The sequence below is a fragment of the Borostomias antarcticus genome, assembly GCF_949987555.1.
Source record: "Borostomias antarcticus genome assembly, chromosome: 25".
NCBI lineage: Eukaryota > Metazoa > Chordata > Actinopteri > Stomiiformes > Stomiidae > Borostomias > Borostomias antarcticus.
In genome coordinates, this window is record NC_140258.1 from 1207421 (window position 1) to 1227420 (window position 20000).

The following is a 20000-nucleotide window of genomic DNA, read 5'->3' on the forward strand; positions in this document are numbered from 1 at the left end:
ACACACACACACACACACACTATACTGCCACCTACGCTACCTAGCTTCATCCCAACACGTTACGGCTTCCCGTCCTGCCAGGACACAGACGGTAGTTTTCCACACACGCCCCGCCCCCAGATACCCAGCATCCTCTCTGGTTATTGTTTAATCTGGTGGGATGATCAGATCAGGTTTTCTATCCGCTGGATCAGAGCCTTACTGGGCCACACAGGCAACAGCAGCTTCAACACCTGAGTAGCAGCAGTGATCTCAGGAATGCGGGCTGTTTACTGACAGAGCGCAGCGGGATATGCTGGATCAGAGCGTGTGATTCCCCCTTTTCCACTCGCAGTGTACAGCCGTGTTAAGACCCAAACCCACAGTCTTATCATACTGCACGTGTAGGAAGGTTAATAGTAGGAAAATGAACAGATGAGCGTTGACGGCCTACAGTCTCTGTGTCCAGAGGGCAGAGGTGCTCTGTTAGCGCACTGGGGGGCAGCGGCAGTAACATGCCCCAATGTCAGATCCCCTTAGCGGGGAGGCCTGTGCCCTCACTATCGGTCTGATCCTGCTGGTTCTCAAGGGCAGTGGAGTGGGCAGCTCCTGTCCCTGACCAGCCCCTGGGGCTTCTCTCCAGTCATCTCCTGGAACCCTGCCACTGCCTCACTACAAGTCCCAGAGTGCACTCCGTTTAGAGGCTGAGATAATTAGTACTAGTCATGCTAACGGGCAGCTTAGGAGTTCACACTGATAGAACAAATGGACAGTGGCATCGGACTGCTGAGGAAAGAGGTAATAATGTTGACCACTAGGTGGAGCGCATGCACCATTTTCAGTAAAGAGGACTACAACTGCTTGTCCTTAGATATCCTTCAACATGATGAAAACATCGAATGTGATATTTGAAAGGTGAGAGGCTGTATGAGGCAACACAATGAAAGAACCTTGAATCTCACAGCAGGGCTGTCAAAGCAATTTTTGGAATAGTATTTGGGTACTTTACATTCACAGCACATAGAAGACCAAGCTGATAATGGATAGCAGGGGTGGGAAGCAGACTGAGCTCTCAGACGCATCCCTCTCTAAGGAATGACTTGTTCTTAACAAAGAGGGAATAGAATTCCCTGTTCTCCACATGAATGGGGGAGTTAATGTGAGGTCTTCCTGTAACGGCCATATGAAACCTGGCTGGTCAAGGAAGTCTGAGTCACAGTCTCAGTCTGTGCAGAGAATGCACCCCCATTACTCCAACAGGTGCAGGATAAAAATATAGAGTCAAATAGAGAGTTACCTGATTAAATCACACTGGGAGCATAAAAAAACAGTGTGCAAATATTATTTTTCTCTATATGAAAAAGTAATCCTACAAATAGCTGAAACACCTGACACAAGGTCACATATCAACGTCATAAAAATAATTGTCAAGACTCTCTCCCCCTCCTGGATGAGCCTGGACTCCCGAGGGAGGAAGCACAGTAACCCAACAAAGGAATGCATGCATACTAAACACAGAGTCTCTGAGGAGAGAGCAGAGGAGGGTTGCTGTGTGGTTAAGCTGCGTGGCGGTCAGCAGAGCAGAGGAGGGTTGTTGTGTGGTTAAGCTGCGTGGCGGTCAGCCCTCTGTGACCAATTAGAGCGGTTTGTGCCTCAGTGCAGCCTGAGACTGGACCGGTGGCAGGTAAGAGGCGAGCGCTCTGCTGGGCCGGGGGAACGCTACAGAGGAAACACGCCTAGTGATGATATCTTAATCAGGGTGACCAGAGCAGTGGTCTTTGATGTACAGTAACGGAGAAAGATAGACTTCTTTATCAAAGAAATCGTTCACACTGAACTAGGAATGAGCTGGTGGAGGAAGTTGTTCTTTCACTTTTGAAGCTTTTTAAGTGTTAGTTTGTATGAAACTCGCAGGAGATGTCCCCGTGGCTCATCGGGTTAAAGTGCATACCACATAAAGGCTAGTCCGCAGAGACCCAGGTTCAAATCCGGCCCTGGCCATGTCCTGCATGTCCTCTCTCTCTCTCCTGCCTTTCCTGTCCATCTATACTGTCCTATATAATAAAGCAGAAATGCCCCAAAACATCTTTGAATACATATAGTATGTTACATTTTTGACGTTGAAAGCAGAACACTGGCCTGGTTGAATCAGTAATTAATATATTTGGTGACGGCTTGGTTTCATTTTTGTTCAGCATAAGACACTGTGTACTTTTCCCAGTCTTCAGGTAATAACATATTCTTCCCAGTCTTCAGGTAATAACATATTCTTCACAGTCTTCAGGTAATAACATATTATTCACAGTCTTCAGGTAATAACATACTCTTCTCAGTCTTCAGGTAATAACATATTCTTCAAAGTCTTCAGGTAATAACATACTCTTCACAGTCTTCAGGTAATATATTCTTCACAGTTTTCAGGTAATAACATACTCTTCACAGTCTGCAGGTAATAACGTTCTCTTCACAGTCTTCAGGTAATAACATACTCTTCACAGTCTTCAGGTAATAACATGCTCTTCACAGTCTGCAGGTAATAACATACTCTTCACAGTCTTCAGGTAATAACATGCTCTTCACAGTCTGCAGGTAATAACATACTCTTCACAGTCTGCAGGTAATAACATACTCTTCCCAGTCTTCAGGTAATAACATATTCTTCACGAACCGCAGGTAATAACGTACTCTTCACAGTCTTCAGGTAATAACGTACTCTTCACGGCCTCCAGGTAATAACATACTCTTCACGGTCTGCAGGTAATACTGTATAGGCTACCTTCTTTTAGTAGTTTAGCCTACTTCTCCACCTCGAGCTTCACTTTTTCCATCTTAATATTTTGTATCTTAATATTGAGTTCTAAACTCCTCTTGTATAGAGACATCACATCATTGTCTGCTCCAACCTATAGCCTACTTCCTTTATTTAAAGGACAATGCTCGTTTTTGACAACCTGGACCTTCTTTACGACATATTATAAGACGTTTGACTCACTGAGATCACTTTGGTGTAGTTCAGAGGCATGTAGAAGAAATTTAAAATCCAGCGCGAGCCAGTATATCCATGTAATGGCGGTGGTGGGGGCACCGAGAATGCAGTTTCTAAAAATCTATTTTCTGCCGCGAAACGGTTGTTTTCTTCAATCTGTCTTGATGAATCGCTAGTTGTGCTTACATAGAGCATAGGCCTGTTGTGGTATTTCACATGCCTCTGTAATATGATTTTTAGAAACGTCTTTAGACACGAAATAGCTTCCTCACTTGCTCCAGCACGCATGCGCACAGCGTGCTGGAGCAATGATTGCGCGCTGTGCGCATTAGTGCTGGAGCAAGTGAGGAAGCTATTTAGTTTCGAAAGACATTTCTAAAGATCATGGCATGTGAAAACCACAACAGGCCTATCTCTATGTAAGCACAACTAGCGATTCATCAAGACAGATTGATGAAAACAACCGTTTCGCAGCAGAAAATAGATTTTTAGAAACTGCATTCTAAGTGCCCCGACCACCGCCATTACATGGATATGTTACGGTCAATGTGAGAAAACGGGGAATGTGAGCTTTTCCCGGTTATTGCGCACATTCCCCGACCTCGCGGGGAATGTAGGAGAAACAAGTGCGTTTCTCACATCTCCCGGGTAATGTGCACATTTCCCGACCTTGCGGGAGATGTGAGAAATTGGTTAGTATTTCTCACATCTCCCGTACGGTCGGAGATTGTGCACATTAACCGGGAAATGCTTACAATTCCCGACCTTGCGGTAAATCTAGCAAAGTCCAACCGTATGCAAAACCTCTGCGCAGCCGGGTGGTGGGAGAGGGCTCATGCGCTTAGAACCAGAGGCGCTTGACATTTTGCCCATGGTTTTCGAATAGATAGCATCAATTGCATTAATGGAAACATTCAATTGGGTCTAATTATACATGTGTTGAAAGTTAAGATAATTAGCCTACAAGCCGCGAGGCTACGCAACACAATAAGCAAAACAATCTCACTTTCACTCGTCCCACTCATCTGTTTCACTCTCCCCGCACGGCAGGGACAAGAGAAACAATGCACATCTTCTGTTCTCGGCCGTCTTGAATTGAACTGTTACACCATAGAACGAAACTTACAACTAATAGGTTAGTAAAGGACATGTACAAGTTGTTTGTCATCAAAAAATTTAATCTCCATCTTTATGAATTTCTGTGTAAATCTGATCAAACCAAAAAGTGTTTCATTCGTCCCGGTCCTCCCCTACAGTTAATAACAGTCTGTGGTCTACCTTGAACAGTAATATAGCCTACGCTGCACACAGTGTAAGTAGTATTAGGAGGATAGGCCTACACTGGTGATCAAGTTAACAAACGCAAAAGGAACATTGCAACAACAGGAAGGTGGGAACCTCCAAAGGAACCCTACACGTTACCCTACACTATAGCTAGCCGAAAGACAGACGAAAAGATGAAAAATCTCTCACAGGTGCCTCTTATGGTGCACACCCTCCGAGGCGTCACATAAGCCCTCTCCCACCACCCGGCTGCGCAGAAGTTTTGCATACGGTTGCGCTTTCCTAGATTTACCGCAAGGTCGGGAATTGTAAGCATTTCCCGGTTAATGTGCACAATCTCCGACCGTACGGGAGATGTGAGAAATACTAACCAATTTCTCACATCTCCCGCAAGGTCGGGGAATGTGCACATTACCTGGGAGATGTGAGAAACGCACATGTTTCTCCTACATTCCCCGCGAGGTCGGGAATGTGCGCAATAACCGGGAAAAGCTCACATTCCTCGTTTTCTCACATTGACCGTAACAGATATACTGGCTCGCGCTGGATTTAAAATTTCTTATACATGCCTCCGAACTACACCAAAGTGATCTTGGTGAGTCAAACGTCTTATAATATGTCGTAAATAAGGTCCAGGTTGTCAAAAACGAGCATTGTCCTTTAAGCGTCCCTTGCTCATGTGGTTGCAGCTGAATAGGCTACAATTGCTTAACACGGCATGAAAATATATGGCCCAAATAGAGATAGCCTACTCGTGTTCATGAGGATATTGATAAAACACATTCACAGCATTGGTAATATTTTGTCAACTTTCCTTCCTGCCTTTGACAGTAGCGACTGTGTTGCGCCTGGATAATATATTTCACATTTCTATAATATTGCTCCTCTTGTGTAAAATGTGGTGGACGTAGCTTGGAGCATGGCCGTGTCTAAATACCCAAGGTTGCGATTGGTAATTTCGTGCAAATACCACCCCTTTTACTGTGAACGCGCTCATAGCTAGATTGGACCAGCTGGGTACACTTAACAAGTTGATAGCCACTGTCGTGGTACCGTTTATCCGAGCTAGAGAAAAGTTATCCTGGATTTGTTGAACTAGCTTTGTAGTACAGGGCCCTGGTGTCCTATTACTCCAGGCTTGGCCTTGGTGTTCCCAGCACTATTCTGGTTCCTTCTCAGCTTGTCTCCCAGGCGGCACACACAGTAAACAGAGATGTAATTGGACAGTGAAGGATGGGGAAATGAAGTGTCTGACTTACTTGGCCTTTGCATCAGCGTCCTCATGGCCTTTATTGGACACGTCCTCCAGTCCTCCAATCAGGTGCTTGAATGAGCTGCAACACAGGAAACCCAGGAAGTTAAGAATAGATAGATAGATAGATAGATAGATAGATAGATAGATAGATAGATAGATAGATAGATAGATAGATGGATAGATAGATAGATAGATAGATAGATAGATAGATAGATTCTTTGACTTAAAACTTTAGATAGATACCCTAGATAGATTGACAGTGGACACAGGCTCTGCGAGTAAATGCACTGTCGTACTGTCGTAACGTTATCAGATTGTCTTTTTCTTTTTCTGTCTTCCTCCGTGATGTTTCGCTTCGGTTTTCTCACTTCCGCCATGATATCATTGAGCTAAAAAACGCATGATATCCATAGACGCCTTAATAGTTAGCTACTACTGTGTTGTTTAAGCACAGCGTTGCGCATGCGCACTTCGACTGAATGCTGCGTCCCAGGGGGCGTGAGTTCCATCCATCTTCTTCATCCGCTTATCCGGGGTCAGGTCACGGAGGCAGCAGTTCCAGCTGGGGGCCCCAGACATCCCTTTCCCTGGCAGCATCAACCAGCTCTGCCTGGGGAATCTTTTGTCGCTCCCAGGCCAGTGTGGAGATGTAGTCCCGCCACCTAGTCCTGGGTCTACCCCGCGGCCTCCTCCCAGCTGGACACGCCTGGAACACCTCCCTAGGGAGGCGCCCAGGAGGCATCCTCACTAGATGCCCGAACCACCTCAACTGGCTCCTTTCGACACAAAGGAGCAGCGGCTCTACTCCGAGTCTCTCCCGGATGACTGAACTTCTCACCCGATCTCTCAGGGAGACCCCAGCCACCCTCCGGAGAAAACTCATTTCGGCGGCTTGTATCCGTGATCTCGTTCTTTCGGTCGTGACCCATCCTTCATGACCATAGGTGAGGGTGGGGACGAAGATAGACCAGTAGATCCAGAGCTTTGCCTTTTGGCTCAGCTCTCTTTTCATCACAACGGTGCGGTAAAGCGACTGCAGAACCGCACCAGCGGTTCCGATTCTCCGGCCAAGCTCCCTCTCCATGGTTCCCTCACTCGTGAACAAGACCCCCAGATACTTGAACTCCTTCACTTGGGGTAAGGACTCATTTCCTATTCGGAGCGGACAGACCACCGGTTTCCTGCTGAGAACCATGGCCTCAGACTTAGAAGTGCTGATTCTCATCCCAGCCGCTTCACACTCAGTTGCGAACCTATCCAGAGAGTGCTGGAGGTCGCAGGCAGATGATGCCATCAGGACCACATCATCTGCAAATAGCAGCGACGTGATCCCCAGCTCACCGAACTGCAACCCCACCTCCACGCGGCTACGCCTTGATATCCTGTCCATGAAAGTCACAAACAGGATTGTTGACAAAGCGCAGCCCTGACGGAGGCCAACCCCCACCGGAAAGGAAGACGACTTACTGCCGAGGACACGGACACAGCTCTCGCTCTGGGTGTACAGGGATTGGATGGCCATAAGTAGGGATCCCCTCACCCCATACTCCCGTATAACCCTCCACAAGACCTCTCGAGGGACCCGGTCATAAGCCTTCTCCAAGTCCACAAAACACATGTAGACAGGTTGGGCAAACTCCCAAGCCCCCTCCAAGATCCTTGCGAGAGTGAAGAGCTGGTCGGTGGTTCCACGACCAGGACGAAATCCGCATTGTTCCTCTTCGATCTGAGGTTCAACTATCGGCCGGACCCTCCTTTCCAGCACCTTGGAGTACACTTTCCCTGGGAGGCTGAGTAATGTGATGCCTCTATAATTGGCACACACCCTCTGGTCCCCTTTTTTAAATATTGGGACCACCACCCCAGTCTGACCCGGACTTCCACGCAATGTTTAAGAGGCGTGTCACTCAAGACAGCCCCTCAACACCCAGCGCCTTCAGCATTTCTGGACGGATCTCATCAGTCCCTGGGGCTTTGCCACTGTGGAGTTGTTTGACTATCTCAGTGACCTCCTCCAGGGAAATTGACGATGACCCCCCATCATCAACCGGCTCTGCCTCGATCGTAGAGGGTGGATTAGTCGGGTTCAGGAGTTCCTCAAAGTGCTCTTTCCAATGCTCAACAACCTCCTCAGTTGAGGTCAGCAGTGTCCCTTCCTTGTTGTATATTGCTTGGATGGTTCCCCGCTTTCCCTTCCTGAGGTGTCTGATGGTCTTCCAGAAACACTTTGGTGCCGACCGAAAGTCCTTCTCTATGGTTTCTCCGAACTCCTCCCACACCCGCTGCTTTGCCTTGGTCACGGCCGAAGCCGCAGCCCTCCGGGCCAGCCGATACCCTGCAACTGCTTCTGGAGTCCCCCGGGCTAACATATCCCGGAAGGTGTGGCTATACTAGCTAGCCCCCAGCTGAGCGCCTCTGTGCTGGAGTTCACCCCGGTGGACAAGAGGGTCGCCTTCCTGCGCCTTAGGACTGTGGGGGGGAAAACTCTGACTGTGGTTTGTGCTTATGCACCGAACAGCAGTTCAGAGTATTCAGCCTTTCTGCAGACCCTGAGTGGAGATCTATTTGGGGCTCCTGCAGGGGACTCCACTGTCCTATTGGGGGACTTCAATGCACACGTGGGCAATGATGGAGAAACTTGGAGGGGCGTGATTGGGAGGCATGGCAACCACGATCTGAACCCGAGTGGTGTTTTGTTGTTGGACTTCTGTGCTAGTCACAGTTTGTCCATAACAAACACCATGTTCGAACACAAGGATGCCCACAAGTACACCTGGCATCAGAACACCTTAGGCCGAAGATCGATGATAGATTTTGTTATCGTATCAGCCGATCTGAGGCCATGTGTTTAAGACACTCGGGTAAAGAGAGGGGCAGAGCTGTCCACTGATCACAATCTGGTGGTGAGCTGGTTTCGATGGCGGGGTAAGCTTCTGGACAGACCTGGGAAACCCAAGCTTGTAGTGAGGGTGCACTGGGAACATCTGGAGGAAGAGCCTGTCTGGAGAGATTTCAATTGCCACCTCCGGCGGAGCTTCTCTGGCATCCCTGTGGAGGTTGGGGACATCGAGTATGAGTGGTCGGTGTTCAAAGCCTCCATTGCTGAAGCTGCGGCTGGGAGCTGCGGCCTGAGGGCCATAGGTACCTCAAGGGGCGGTAACCCTCGGACACCGTGGTGGACAGCGGTGGTCAGGGAAGCCGTCCGACTGAAGAAGGAGGCGCGAGTTTTAAAAGGTAATAAATGTCAATGTATTATCTTTCTGAGTAGACTGGACGATTCAGCTTACTTTTAGTAAATCTAATTGGAGAATTAGCACCAGACATGTTTGTAAAGGTCCAAATATTGCGATGTATTGCTTTAAGATTGAGCTTAAAAAGTTTCTCATCATGTCCACCTCCAGCTTTTCATAATGCTATGAGCTCAAACTGCTTCTGTTGACTATCTCATTTTATACTTTTCTTTATTATTTCTCTTTCTCATGTTTTATTCCAAAACTGTATTATTGTTTATCATTCCCCTACCCTCTGATTTGCCATTAATGTTCATGTTCAGATGGGAGCGGACTGTGTATAAACCCTCTGGGCTTCCCTTCCCTCCCAGCACTGGATTGTAAATTATGAATTGATTGTTATTTTCTTCTTTTAAAACATGGTGCAAATAAATAAACTAAAAACTAAAAAACAAAACAAAAATAAACTAATCGAGTCGACAGAGTTTAGAGGTTGAATGACTCAGAATAATTCAAATGTGCCAACATGGATGCTAAAGTGTGCTGCAGTCTCCATGCTCTGCTCAGAGCTGGACAGAGATGAAACTGGATCTGGAAATCCTGAAACATGAATCCCCCCTCTCTCTTAATATCAACATCTGAGCAGGAACCTCCTCTTAGTATCAACATCTGAGCAGGGACTGCCGGAGCAGGAGCTCAGCTGTCTGAGCAGCATGTATAGCCAAGTGGGAAAAATGCTAAAACAATCAGAAGTTAGAATAGTTGAGACGAAAAGCAAACATTGTTAACTGGCGAACCAGCTCTTGTGTGAACGGAGCGGACTAATTCGATCTCTAAGATCTCTTGTGTGAACGGAGCGGACTAATTAGATCTCTAAGAAACACAGACAACACTGGCTTCTTATTGATCCTGCTCCCTCCACCATGCACACAATGTCTTATTATTTTGACCCTGTTTACTTTATAACTTAATAATACGTTACATTGTATATTTATGGGAAGTGGCCCCAGACCCATTCAGCCCAGGGTGACACACATGGCATGCTGGCTATGTGCTGCGAGGCGGTGTTAACTGAGTGACTGACAGACAGACTGACAGACCATAATAATCATATTACTCATCACTCCTCACTCACTTAAGAGTACAGCCATGTGTGGTCCAGTCCCTGAGACCTGTCACACACACACACATATACAAACACACACAAACGAGAGCACACACAAACATCCTCATAAACACACACACACACACGCACACACGCGCACACACACGCACACACACACACACACACACACGCGCACACACACACACACACACACGCGCACACACACGCACACACACACACACGCACACACACACACACACACACACACACACACACACACACACACACACACACACACACACACACACACTATCCACCCTGTTGCTTTCTGTTACCACACAGCTCATTGAAGAGGACGCCTCGTCTTGTTGCTTAGATGTTTATACTGGACAGTTCATCTCACATCACGTCACATAGGAAACATGTACAGTATGAACTGTACTGTGTGTTATTATCATAATTAATATCAGTGCGTTTACTGATGATATACTCACTCTCTGTCGATGACGAGACAGGTGACCGTTTCTGCCGCGATGACGTTCGCTGTCCTGATGTCCTCTCTGTAAAAGCACACAAACACACACACACAAACACACACACACACACACACACACACACACACACACACATTCATTAGCCACATATATAGGATCACACAATGTAAAATAGAGAAACGCGCTGAACACACGTCGATCTAATCCATGAGCAGTGAGCGAGCTTTACTCTGAGTTCTCTATGACATCATCAACCTCATCTTCCTCTGAGGAGGAGGAGTCCCCCTGTTCACAGAGCTCTGACTCCGAGTCCCAGGGGTCCATGCACCCAGGTGTCGCTATGCCCCCTCAGTCTGGTACACTACTGGTGGTACTACAGCCTATCAGTGCAGTCCATAGACATGGTACATCCAGAGAAGACAGCTTTGATCACTACCGAGAACCAGCATCCTCCATCCAGCTTTACAACACCAACACTGGGAACAGCAGAACCTAGCTGGGAACAGCAGAACCTAGCTATACACTACCCACACTGGGAACAGCAGAACCTAGCTGGGAACAGCAGAACCTAGCTATACACTACCCACACTGGGAACAGCAGAACCTAGCTGGGAACAGCAGAACCTAGCTATACAACACCCACACTGGGAACAGCAGAACCTAGCTATACACTACCCACACTGGGAACAGCAGAACCTAGCTATACAACACCCACACTGGGAACAGCAGAACCTAGCTAGACAACACCCACACTGGGAACAGCAGAACCTAGCTGGGAACAGCAGCACCTAGCTAGACAACACCCACACTGGGAACAGCAGAACCTAGCTAGACAACACCCACACTGGGAACAGCAGAACCTAGCTATAAAACACCCACTCAGCGGGACTGCAGAACCTAGCTATATAACACCCACACTGGGAACAGCAGCACAGGAACAGACTGCCGTTCAGATCATCAGAAACTCAATCCACACTGTTGATAACCAGGGTCAACAAACACGGCCGGGAGGAGAATGACATGCATGTGGCACGGACACCACAGACTATTTCAGTAGATAGGGGTGACAATTCCTCTGCATGTTCTCTATCTGGCCTATGTTCATCCACACACACACATGCACACACATACACACACGCACACACACATACACACACGCACACGCACATACAAACACAAACCCACACACACGCACGCACGCACACACACGCACTATGGGGTGTGATTAGTGCCAGCACACCATACTGAAACGCTTGACTTGCGCCTACTTAAGAAGACGTGATGACATCAAACGTCTAAACGCACGTGTATAATTTCCATTGACAAACAATGGAGAGACAGACGTCTCATAGCTGTAACGTACCTGTAACGCAGACGCAGTGCACATGTTGTTTACACGTATTGCGCATCGTGTGCGTGACGGCAACACTACAGGTTAGATGCGCCTCACATATGCGACACCAACACTACACATGACAGTTTGGTAAAATCATAGATGAACGTCCGTACGTACGTCTTGTAATGTGTGCAGAAATTGCATAGCGACGTGTCAAACGTGCCAGTGCCTTGCTAGCGCAGCAGACGTGTTAGCGGCCGCACGTGTAAGATCAGTTGCCTTTAAATCATAGCTGGTTCTAATCTCGTCCTTGCCAATTGGTAATGCATTCTCAATAAATGGAATTCGCACATGTTAAGCAACTTGTTTTTAATAAAGCCTAATATCTGAATGACTCTTTCTTCGCAATTTAAAAGAAATGTTCAGATACACGTGTTTCTTGTCAATAGAGGGCGCTGCAGCACCGTCAGCACCAGTTCGTGCGCGCTCTTATTTGAAAATGTAGCGATAGTGGAGATAAAACGACACATATCTAGGAAATGTTATGCAAGGAGGGTCCGGTAATTTGATTGAGTGCAAATAAATATTTTTAATTTTTATTCAATATGGACAAATGAGCCCCGCTCGCAGCTTCTAGTGCCCGCTGACTTAACACGAGCGTGCAAACGTTACATGCATGGCACGGCACCTTTGACACGTGACCCTCTGAGAATGCGAGCGACTCATAACGCGTGCGTATATGCACGCCTATTAATCAGCTCGCCAAAGTACCTTTATACACGCAATGCAGGCAACAAAAGCACTGAGTGTTTGTTACTCTGGCACGAATCACACCCCATACCACACAGGCGCACGCGCGCACGCACACACACACACACACACACACACACACAGGCCCACAGACAAATAAAGACATACACACCATGGGAAAAGGTCACAGCTGCTGGGGGAACAGCAAGTTTGTTTTACCAATGGAGAGGAGTGGGGGAGAGGGGAGGACCTCTCTCAGTGAGACGATCCGTGTGTTTGTGTGTGTGTGTGTGTGTGTGTGTGTGTGTGTGTGCATGTGCGTGTCCGTGTGTGTGTGATGGAAGAGAAACCAGCACCAATTATATTGTTTCCCTTTTCTGTTTTACACTCTTTTTGACATGCTTTCATCTTCCACTGACCTATCACCCACACAAACACACATACCCACACACACACGCACACCTAGAAGGGCAGATTGGTGTAGCAGAGCACACGTTGTCTGAGGTATCGATGGATGGTAATTCATACTTCAACAAATGGTAAGACCAAAGTGACATCAGATACTGTGCCAACCAATCAGGGACCATAGCTCACTTGAGGCAAAATACAACACTGTACAGCCATGCAGTGTTTCCCCTAGGACTTTTTTCAGGGGAGTGGTAGAGTGGTAGAGTGGTAGAGTAGAGTGGTAGTGGTAGAGTGGTAGAGTGGTAGAGTGGTAGAGTGGTAGGGTGGTCGAGTGGTAGAGTGGTAAGAGTGGTAAGAGTGGTAGAGTGGTAGAGTGGTAGAGTGGTAAGAGTGGTAAGAGTGGTAGAGTGGTAAGAGTGGTAGAGTGGTAGAGTGGTAGGGTGGTAGAGTGGTAGGGTGGTAGAGTGGTAGGGTGGTAGAGTGGTAGGGTGGTAGAGTGGTAGAGTGGTAAGAGTGGTAGAGTGGTAGAGTGGTAGAGTGGTAGAGTGGTAAGAGTGGTAGAGTGGTAGAGTGGTAGAGTGGTAGAGTGGTAAGAGTGGTAGAGTGGTAGAGTGGTAAGAGTGGTAGAGTGGTGGAGTGGTAGAGTGATAGGGTGATAGGGTGGTAGAGTGGTAGAGTCAGGGGAGTGGTAGAGTGGTGGAGTGGTAGGGTGGTAGAGTGGTAGAGTGGTAGGGTGGTAGAGTGGTAGAGTGGTAGTGGTAGAGTGGTAGAGTGGTAGGGTGGTAGAGTGGTAGAGTGGTAGTGGTAGAGTGGTAGAGTGGTAGGGTGGTAGAGTGGTAGAGTGGTAGAGTGGTGGAGTGGTAGAGTGGTAGAGTCAGGGGAGTGGTAGGGTGGTAGAGTGGTGGAGTGGTAAGAGTGGTAGAGTGGTAAGAGTGGTAGAGTGGTAGAGTGGTAAGAGTGGTAGAGTGGTAGAGTGGTAGGGTGGTAGAGTGGTAGAGTGGTAGAGTCAGGGGAGTGGTAGAGTGGTAAGAGTGGTAGAGTGGTAGGGTGGTAGAGTGGTGGAGTGGTAAGAGTGGTAGAGTGGTAAGAGTGGTAGAGTGGTAGAGTGGTAGAGTGGTAGAGTGGTAGGGTGGTAGAGTGGTGGAGTGGTAGAGTGGTAGAGTGGTAGAGTGGTAGGGTGGTAGAGTGGTAGGGTGATAGGGTGGTAGAGTGGTAGAGTGGTAGAGTGGTAGGGTGGTAGAGTGGTAGAGTGGTAGAGTAGAGTGGTAGGGTGGTAGAGTGGTGGAGTGGTAGAGTGGTAGAGTGGTAGAGTGGTAGGGTGGTAGAGTGGTAGGGTGATAGGGTGGTAGAGTGGTAGAGTCAGGGGAGTGGTAGAGTGGTAGAGTGGTAGAGTGGTGGAGTGGTAGGGTGGTAGAGTGGTAGAGTGGTAGAGTGGTAGAGTGATAGAGTGGTAGAGTGGTAGAGTGGTAGAGTGGTAGAGTGGTAGGGTGGTAGAGTGGTAGGGTGGTAGAGTGGTGGAGTGGTAGAGTGATAGGGTGATAGGTTGGTAGAGTGGTAGAGTCAGGGGAGTGGTGGAGTGGTAGGGTGGTAGAGTGGTAGTGGTAGAGTGGTAGAGTGGTAGGGTGGTAGAGTGGTGGAGTGGTGGAGTGGTAGAGTGGTAGTGGTAGAGTGGTAGAGTGGTAGAGTGGTGGAGTGGTAGAGTGATAGAGTGGTGGAGTGGTAGAGTGGTAGAGTGGTAGGGTGGTAGGGTGGTAGAGTGGTAGAGTGGTGGAGTGGTAGAGTGGTAGAGTGGTAGGGTGGTAGGGTGGTAGAGTGGTAGAATGGTAGAATGGTAGAGTGGTAGAGTGGTAGAATGGTAGAATGGTAGAGTGGTAGAGTGGTAGAGTGGTAGAGTGGTAGGGTGGTAGAGTGGTAGAGTGGTGGAGTGGTAGAGTGGTGGAGTGGTAGAGTGATAGGGTGATAGGGTGGTAGAGTGGTAGAGTCAGGGGAGTGGTAGAGTGGTAGAGTGGTAGAGTGGTAGAGTGGTAGTGGTAGAGTGGTAGAGTGGTAGGGTGGTAGAGTGGTAGAGTGGTAGAGTGGTAGAGTGGTAGGCCCCCGAACATCTAGTGTTGTCGTGGGGCGTGCATGTCACGGATATGTCAACAGTGTTGTCATAGACACGCACAGTAAGGCGTTTATCGGTGCTTTTCTCTACACTGAACTGTAATGAAACAAGTGCCCATAACTTAGGTAAATACATAGTAACAATATATGAAATGAAAACATATTACTCGAAAATTATAACATTTCCTGCAGAAAATGTGTGTGAATGCTTAGCATCATTAGGTCGTCCTTAGACGAGTTTGACAGCGAAGTCTCCAATCTTCTCTTTTGTCCATACATCGACAGTTCCGCAGAACTCTCCACTCCTGTGTCCCTCCTCAGTACATCCACGTATGTTGGTGTGGGACGTCCTCTTAATCGGTGCCCGTGTGTCGGCTCCCACAGCACCAGCTTGCTGGCTGGGAGTTCATGATGTCTGTGGCAGTGGCCAGCAAGTTTCATCCTCCTGGATGCCACTTTCTCACTCAGCTTTGGTAGCCCCTCATACAGGTGCTTGTTTTTAGCACCACACGCAGCATTCTGGTGTAGCACCCATCCAGAGACTTCTGCAGGGTGGGCTTCAGGATCCACGTTTCACAGCCCTATAGGAGGACAGACTCCACGGTCGCATGGAGGAAGCTCAGTTTGATGTGTCGAGGGAGATGGGAGTTCCACACACTATTCATGCCATCCAGGGCCCTCCATGCCAGCGCTTTTCTCACCTTAAGGTCCTGTTCTGATGAGTAGACCCAGGAACCCAGGTATTTGAAGTCGCTAACTTCTGTTAGAGCATTGCCCCCTGCTGTCTTGAGAGGTGGGTGGTCCAGAGGGGTGTTGTAAGTGATTGCCTCGGTCTTCTTAGCATTCAACCTGAGGCCAACCCTGGAACATTCTGCCTCTACTCTGTTCAAGAGCTCCTGTGCCTGCTCTACACAGTTGCATAAAAATAAAAATCTTCTTGCACACGCTGGTCACCTTTGCAGTTTTTATTGTCGACGTTTCTGTCTACATTATCTTTCTCAAGACATTCAAAACTGCAAAGGTGACCAGCGTGTGCAAGAAGCTTTTTATTTTTATGCAACTTGATACTTTGGGGATCAGCCTCTTAGCACCGCTAGAGGGGTGTGCGTGTGACCTGCTTCTAAACTGCTCCACACGGTTGGACATCAGACAGATGTCATCTGCATAGTCCAGGTCTGCGAGGACTACAGAGGGGTTTCTTCTAGACTTCCTAGGTGTTATTATGAAGCTAAGCTCCTGCTCCTGCCCACTGATGGCTTTCCTAAGCGCGTAGTCCAGGGCTACAATGAAGAGGAAGGGGGCAAGAGTGTCCCCCTGTAGCACTCCTGCTAGGATGTCCAACTCCTCACTGTTGCCATCCGGGGTTACCACTCTGGCTCTTGTGCCCGTGTACGTGGCCTCTATGGCCCAGAGTAGGTTAGGAGGGACCCTGTAGGCCTTACAGATTTTCACCATCACGCCTCTGTGTATTGAGTCAAATGCTTTTTTGAAATCAATAAAACACAGGACTGCTGTTAGGTTGTTCCTTTTCACCTCCTCGATGATCCTCCTTAAGGCCAGGATGTGGGCTACGGTGGTCCTTCCTTTTCTGAAGCCATTGTGGTCGTCCCTCAGGTGAGGGTCAATGGCATCTCGAATCCGATTAAGTATCATGTGGTTGTACATTTTCGCTATGACACATGTCAGGCTAATGCCACGATAGTTGTCTGGCTTAGACAGATCTCCAGATTTCGGCACCGGGATGATGTTGGAGAGGGACCATATATCAGGCTTGATATTTCCTATCAGAGCTTGGTTGCAGATCTTCAATATGTCGAGATCACAGTTGTTAGGGACCTCTGGGGGGATGCTATCCGGCCCAGCACTTTTCCCTTGCTTCAGAGCGGACTTTGCTGTGGCAAACTCCGTAGCTGTAAAGGGGCTATTGTCAATCGTCAAAGATTTGTGTGGACTGCAGGTATTTCTTCCTCAGCTCCTTCCACTGTCGGGTGTGTGCCTAGGAGATCCCGGAAGTGGGTGAACCAGGAGGCCACTCTCTCCTCTGGGCTGCAGCCTGCTAGTTGTCCCTCCCTTGACCTCTTGCACCCACTCATCTCGTTTATGACCCTCCATGACTCCTTGTACTGTTGTTCGCCATGCACCGCCTCCAGCTTCCTCACCTTCTCCATCAGCTCCTCCCCTTTGATCCTGTCATAGGTGTTGAACAGCTGCTGTTTGGCCTCGTTCAACATCTCCCGACTCTCTGTGGTCCCTTCTTCCTCAAAGCTTCTACGCGCCTCTTCCATCCGTGCCCGCGCCCTCATGACCTCCGGGTGCTTGGATCTGGGGCAGACTCTGAGTCTCCCCTTTGTCGGCACCCACCTCCTTGTTGCCTCCTCGTTAGCAGCAAGAAACTGCCCATATGTTGTCTGAGGCTTTTCCTCTTCGGCCTGCAGTAAGCGGCTTCTCACCTCCGCCGTGTAGCTGGCCTGGAGGTCGGGGCTTCTTGCAAAGGCCTCCCAGTCGGGCCGAGGCCTCGGGATGTTCTTGGGGACCCTCAGGCTCAGACGCAGCCTCACAGAGACCACACGGTGGTCAGAGCCTACAGAGTCGAACATACTGTACTGTACTGTAGGATGGACGTCCTCCATTTCCTTCTTACCAGTATGTAGTCCAGCTGACGTAGCATACCGTTAGCTCGGTCCAGGAATGTCCATCTCTTGCCCATTCTCTTAGGGAACAAGGTGTTGGCGGCCAGGAGCTTGTGTTCCGTGAGCAGAGCAGTTAGATGTTCTCCGTTACGATTGGTGGTGTTGTGGTATGTGAAGGGTGCATCTTCTGGTCTGAGCCTCGCATTGTAGTCCCCCAGGATTATCAGGAAGTTGTGAGCCGGCACATGGTGGATTGCTGGGCTTAGGTCCTCGTAGAACTTCTCCACTTCCTCAACTGGTGCTGCGTTGGTGGGAGAGTACACACTCATGACAGTTGTTACTGGGTTCCCCTCGAAGTCAGCGATAAGGATCCTGTTGGTGTGTTGCTGCACCCTACGAAGAGCTTTTCGTGCTCGAGGGCTCACCATTAGCCCCACGCCACCAGTGGCGCCCTGGGCATCATTCCGCCATGCAGATGAGGTGATGAACAAACATTCCCCCACTCTGCGGTACACAATTGGCTGGTCAGTGTGCACTCTTCTGTGCTCCTGGACTCCCAGGATCTCCACTCCCCTCTCACCAACACAGTGCGCTAGTTACTCTAGCCGTGTCTCCTCCCTTACTGTGTTTGCGTTGAAGGTTCCCATAATAAATGGTCTCCTACAGCGCAAGAGTGCATTGGACAGTGGGCTGTGGTCAGACTGAACCCTTCCTCTCCAATGGAGAGGGTTTGGGGTCTAGTCATCATAGTGTCCCCCCCGGAGGACCAGCACCACCATCCGCTGCTTGGTTCCTGTGGACTCCCACTGCTGGAAGTATAGGGTTCTCAATGATCAGTGTCTCCATTGTCAGGCTTTACAATGCTAGTTAAGGACTGTGGGGCGCAACTCCTCACAGCCCTACTCTGGACATTTTGGGCTTAATGCCCTCATCCACCCTTGCTCGACAACCTCCAGATGGTATACGGTGTGGAGCCAGGCGCGAGCAGCACCTGTGGTTTTTGTTCGGGGTGACCTTCTCCTAGAAGGGTTGCCTACCATGGCTGTGAGCCCCATCTGCCCATGCTATTTGCCCATAGCTAGGACAGTGGTTGGCAGGAGCCAGGGCGTGTCCACACATAGGTGCGCATGCGTGCCTTGCCTCTGGGGCCCACTGTTGCTCCGAGATCCCCTACAGTTTAGCCTGGGACTGCGAGGTACCCAGTTACCATGTGTGGCCACGGGGAGGCGCTGTGGGAGTCTTGGCGGTGGAGTGGCTTTGTACCGGCAGAAGGAGGCTTACACACTCGGCTCCTCTTTTCACCCTCAGTGAGGAGGGCTAGCCAGCGGCTCCTCTTTTCACCCTCAGTGAGGAGGGCTAGCCAGCGGCTCCTCTTTTCACCCTCAGTGAGGAGGGCTAGCCAGCGGCTCCTCTTTTCACCCTCAGTGAGGAGGGCTAGCCAGCGGCTCCTCTTTTCACCCTCGGTGAGGAGGGCTAGCTGGCGGCGGTAGCTGAAAGCAGAGTAGCAAGCAGAAGCGGCATGCAGCATGCACTAACTACAAGCACTACTACCACAGATCTACTGCACTACGCATCACACAACCCTGCACAGTAATGCACACACATGAGCAGCTGAAAGGAAATTGCAAAAGCATTGTTGAAAATGCATAGCCTAAATGGGGAAAATGTCCACAACACATAGCTAATGCCTACAATGTATGCCCTACATAGTTACTAACATCAGAAGACAAACTAAACTGTACTTGTAGTTACATTACTTATGTAGCTAGCTGCAGCAACAGAAAATATTTTCATTTCATCATTTCTCACTCCCAGTCAGAAAATGTCCGCTACCCGCGATGCTAATTTTCGCAATGTTAAACTCCATGACTACGCTAAAAATGTTAGCAACCTAAAAGTCCTCTATTTTTGGGGGGCTTTTTGGGTCTTTCAGGAGGAGCAGGGGGTCCCGTTGGGGGTGAGTGCTAAGGCAATGGTAGGGGAAACACTGTCGTGTCATTCTGCCATAGCTCTCAACTCTCTCTCTCCCTGTCTCTCTCTCACATATGAACACACAAACCCGCCAAAGCAGAAGCACAAGACACACATACACAAACACACACACACACACACACACACACACACACACACACATACAAACACACACACACATACAAACACACACACATACACATACACATACAAACACACACACATACACATACAAACACACACACACACACTGCCTCCTAAAAAGGCTCCATTAAGGCTGATGAGAGTGCAGACTGTGATTTGTAAATATTGCCGGTGCAGATAAAAGGCTCTCTGAGTGTCTGAATGGGAGCTATCAGCTTCCATGGTCACGGACACACATGGTGAACTCTCAATTAAAACTCTGGGCCTTGTTCAGGGCCTCCTGATCAAAAGACTACAGTCAAGATGCTGCACTCTGTATTTATAC

The 20000-nt window shown here is 48.8% G+C and overlaps 1 protein-coding gene across 1 annotated transcript in view; it reads right to left on the minus strand.

Moving 5' to 3' along the window:
- The window catches only part of LOC311325898 (cGMP-dependent protein kinase 1-like), a gene marked incomplete at both ends in the record, with an annotated part of 136591 nt that overhangs the window by 8465 nt on the left and 108126 nt on the right, over positions 1–20000 (minus strand). Inside the window, 2 exons of the mRNA XM_084458716.1 lie at positions 5509–5583; positions 10334–10399. Coding sequence (XP_084314842.1) covers positions 5509–5583; positions 10334–10399 — 141 coding nt within the window. The remainder of the gene's footprint in view (positions 1–5508; positions 5584–10333; positions 10400–20000) is intronic.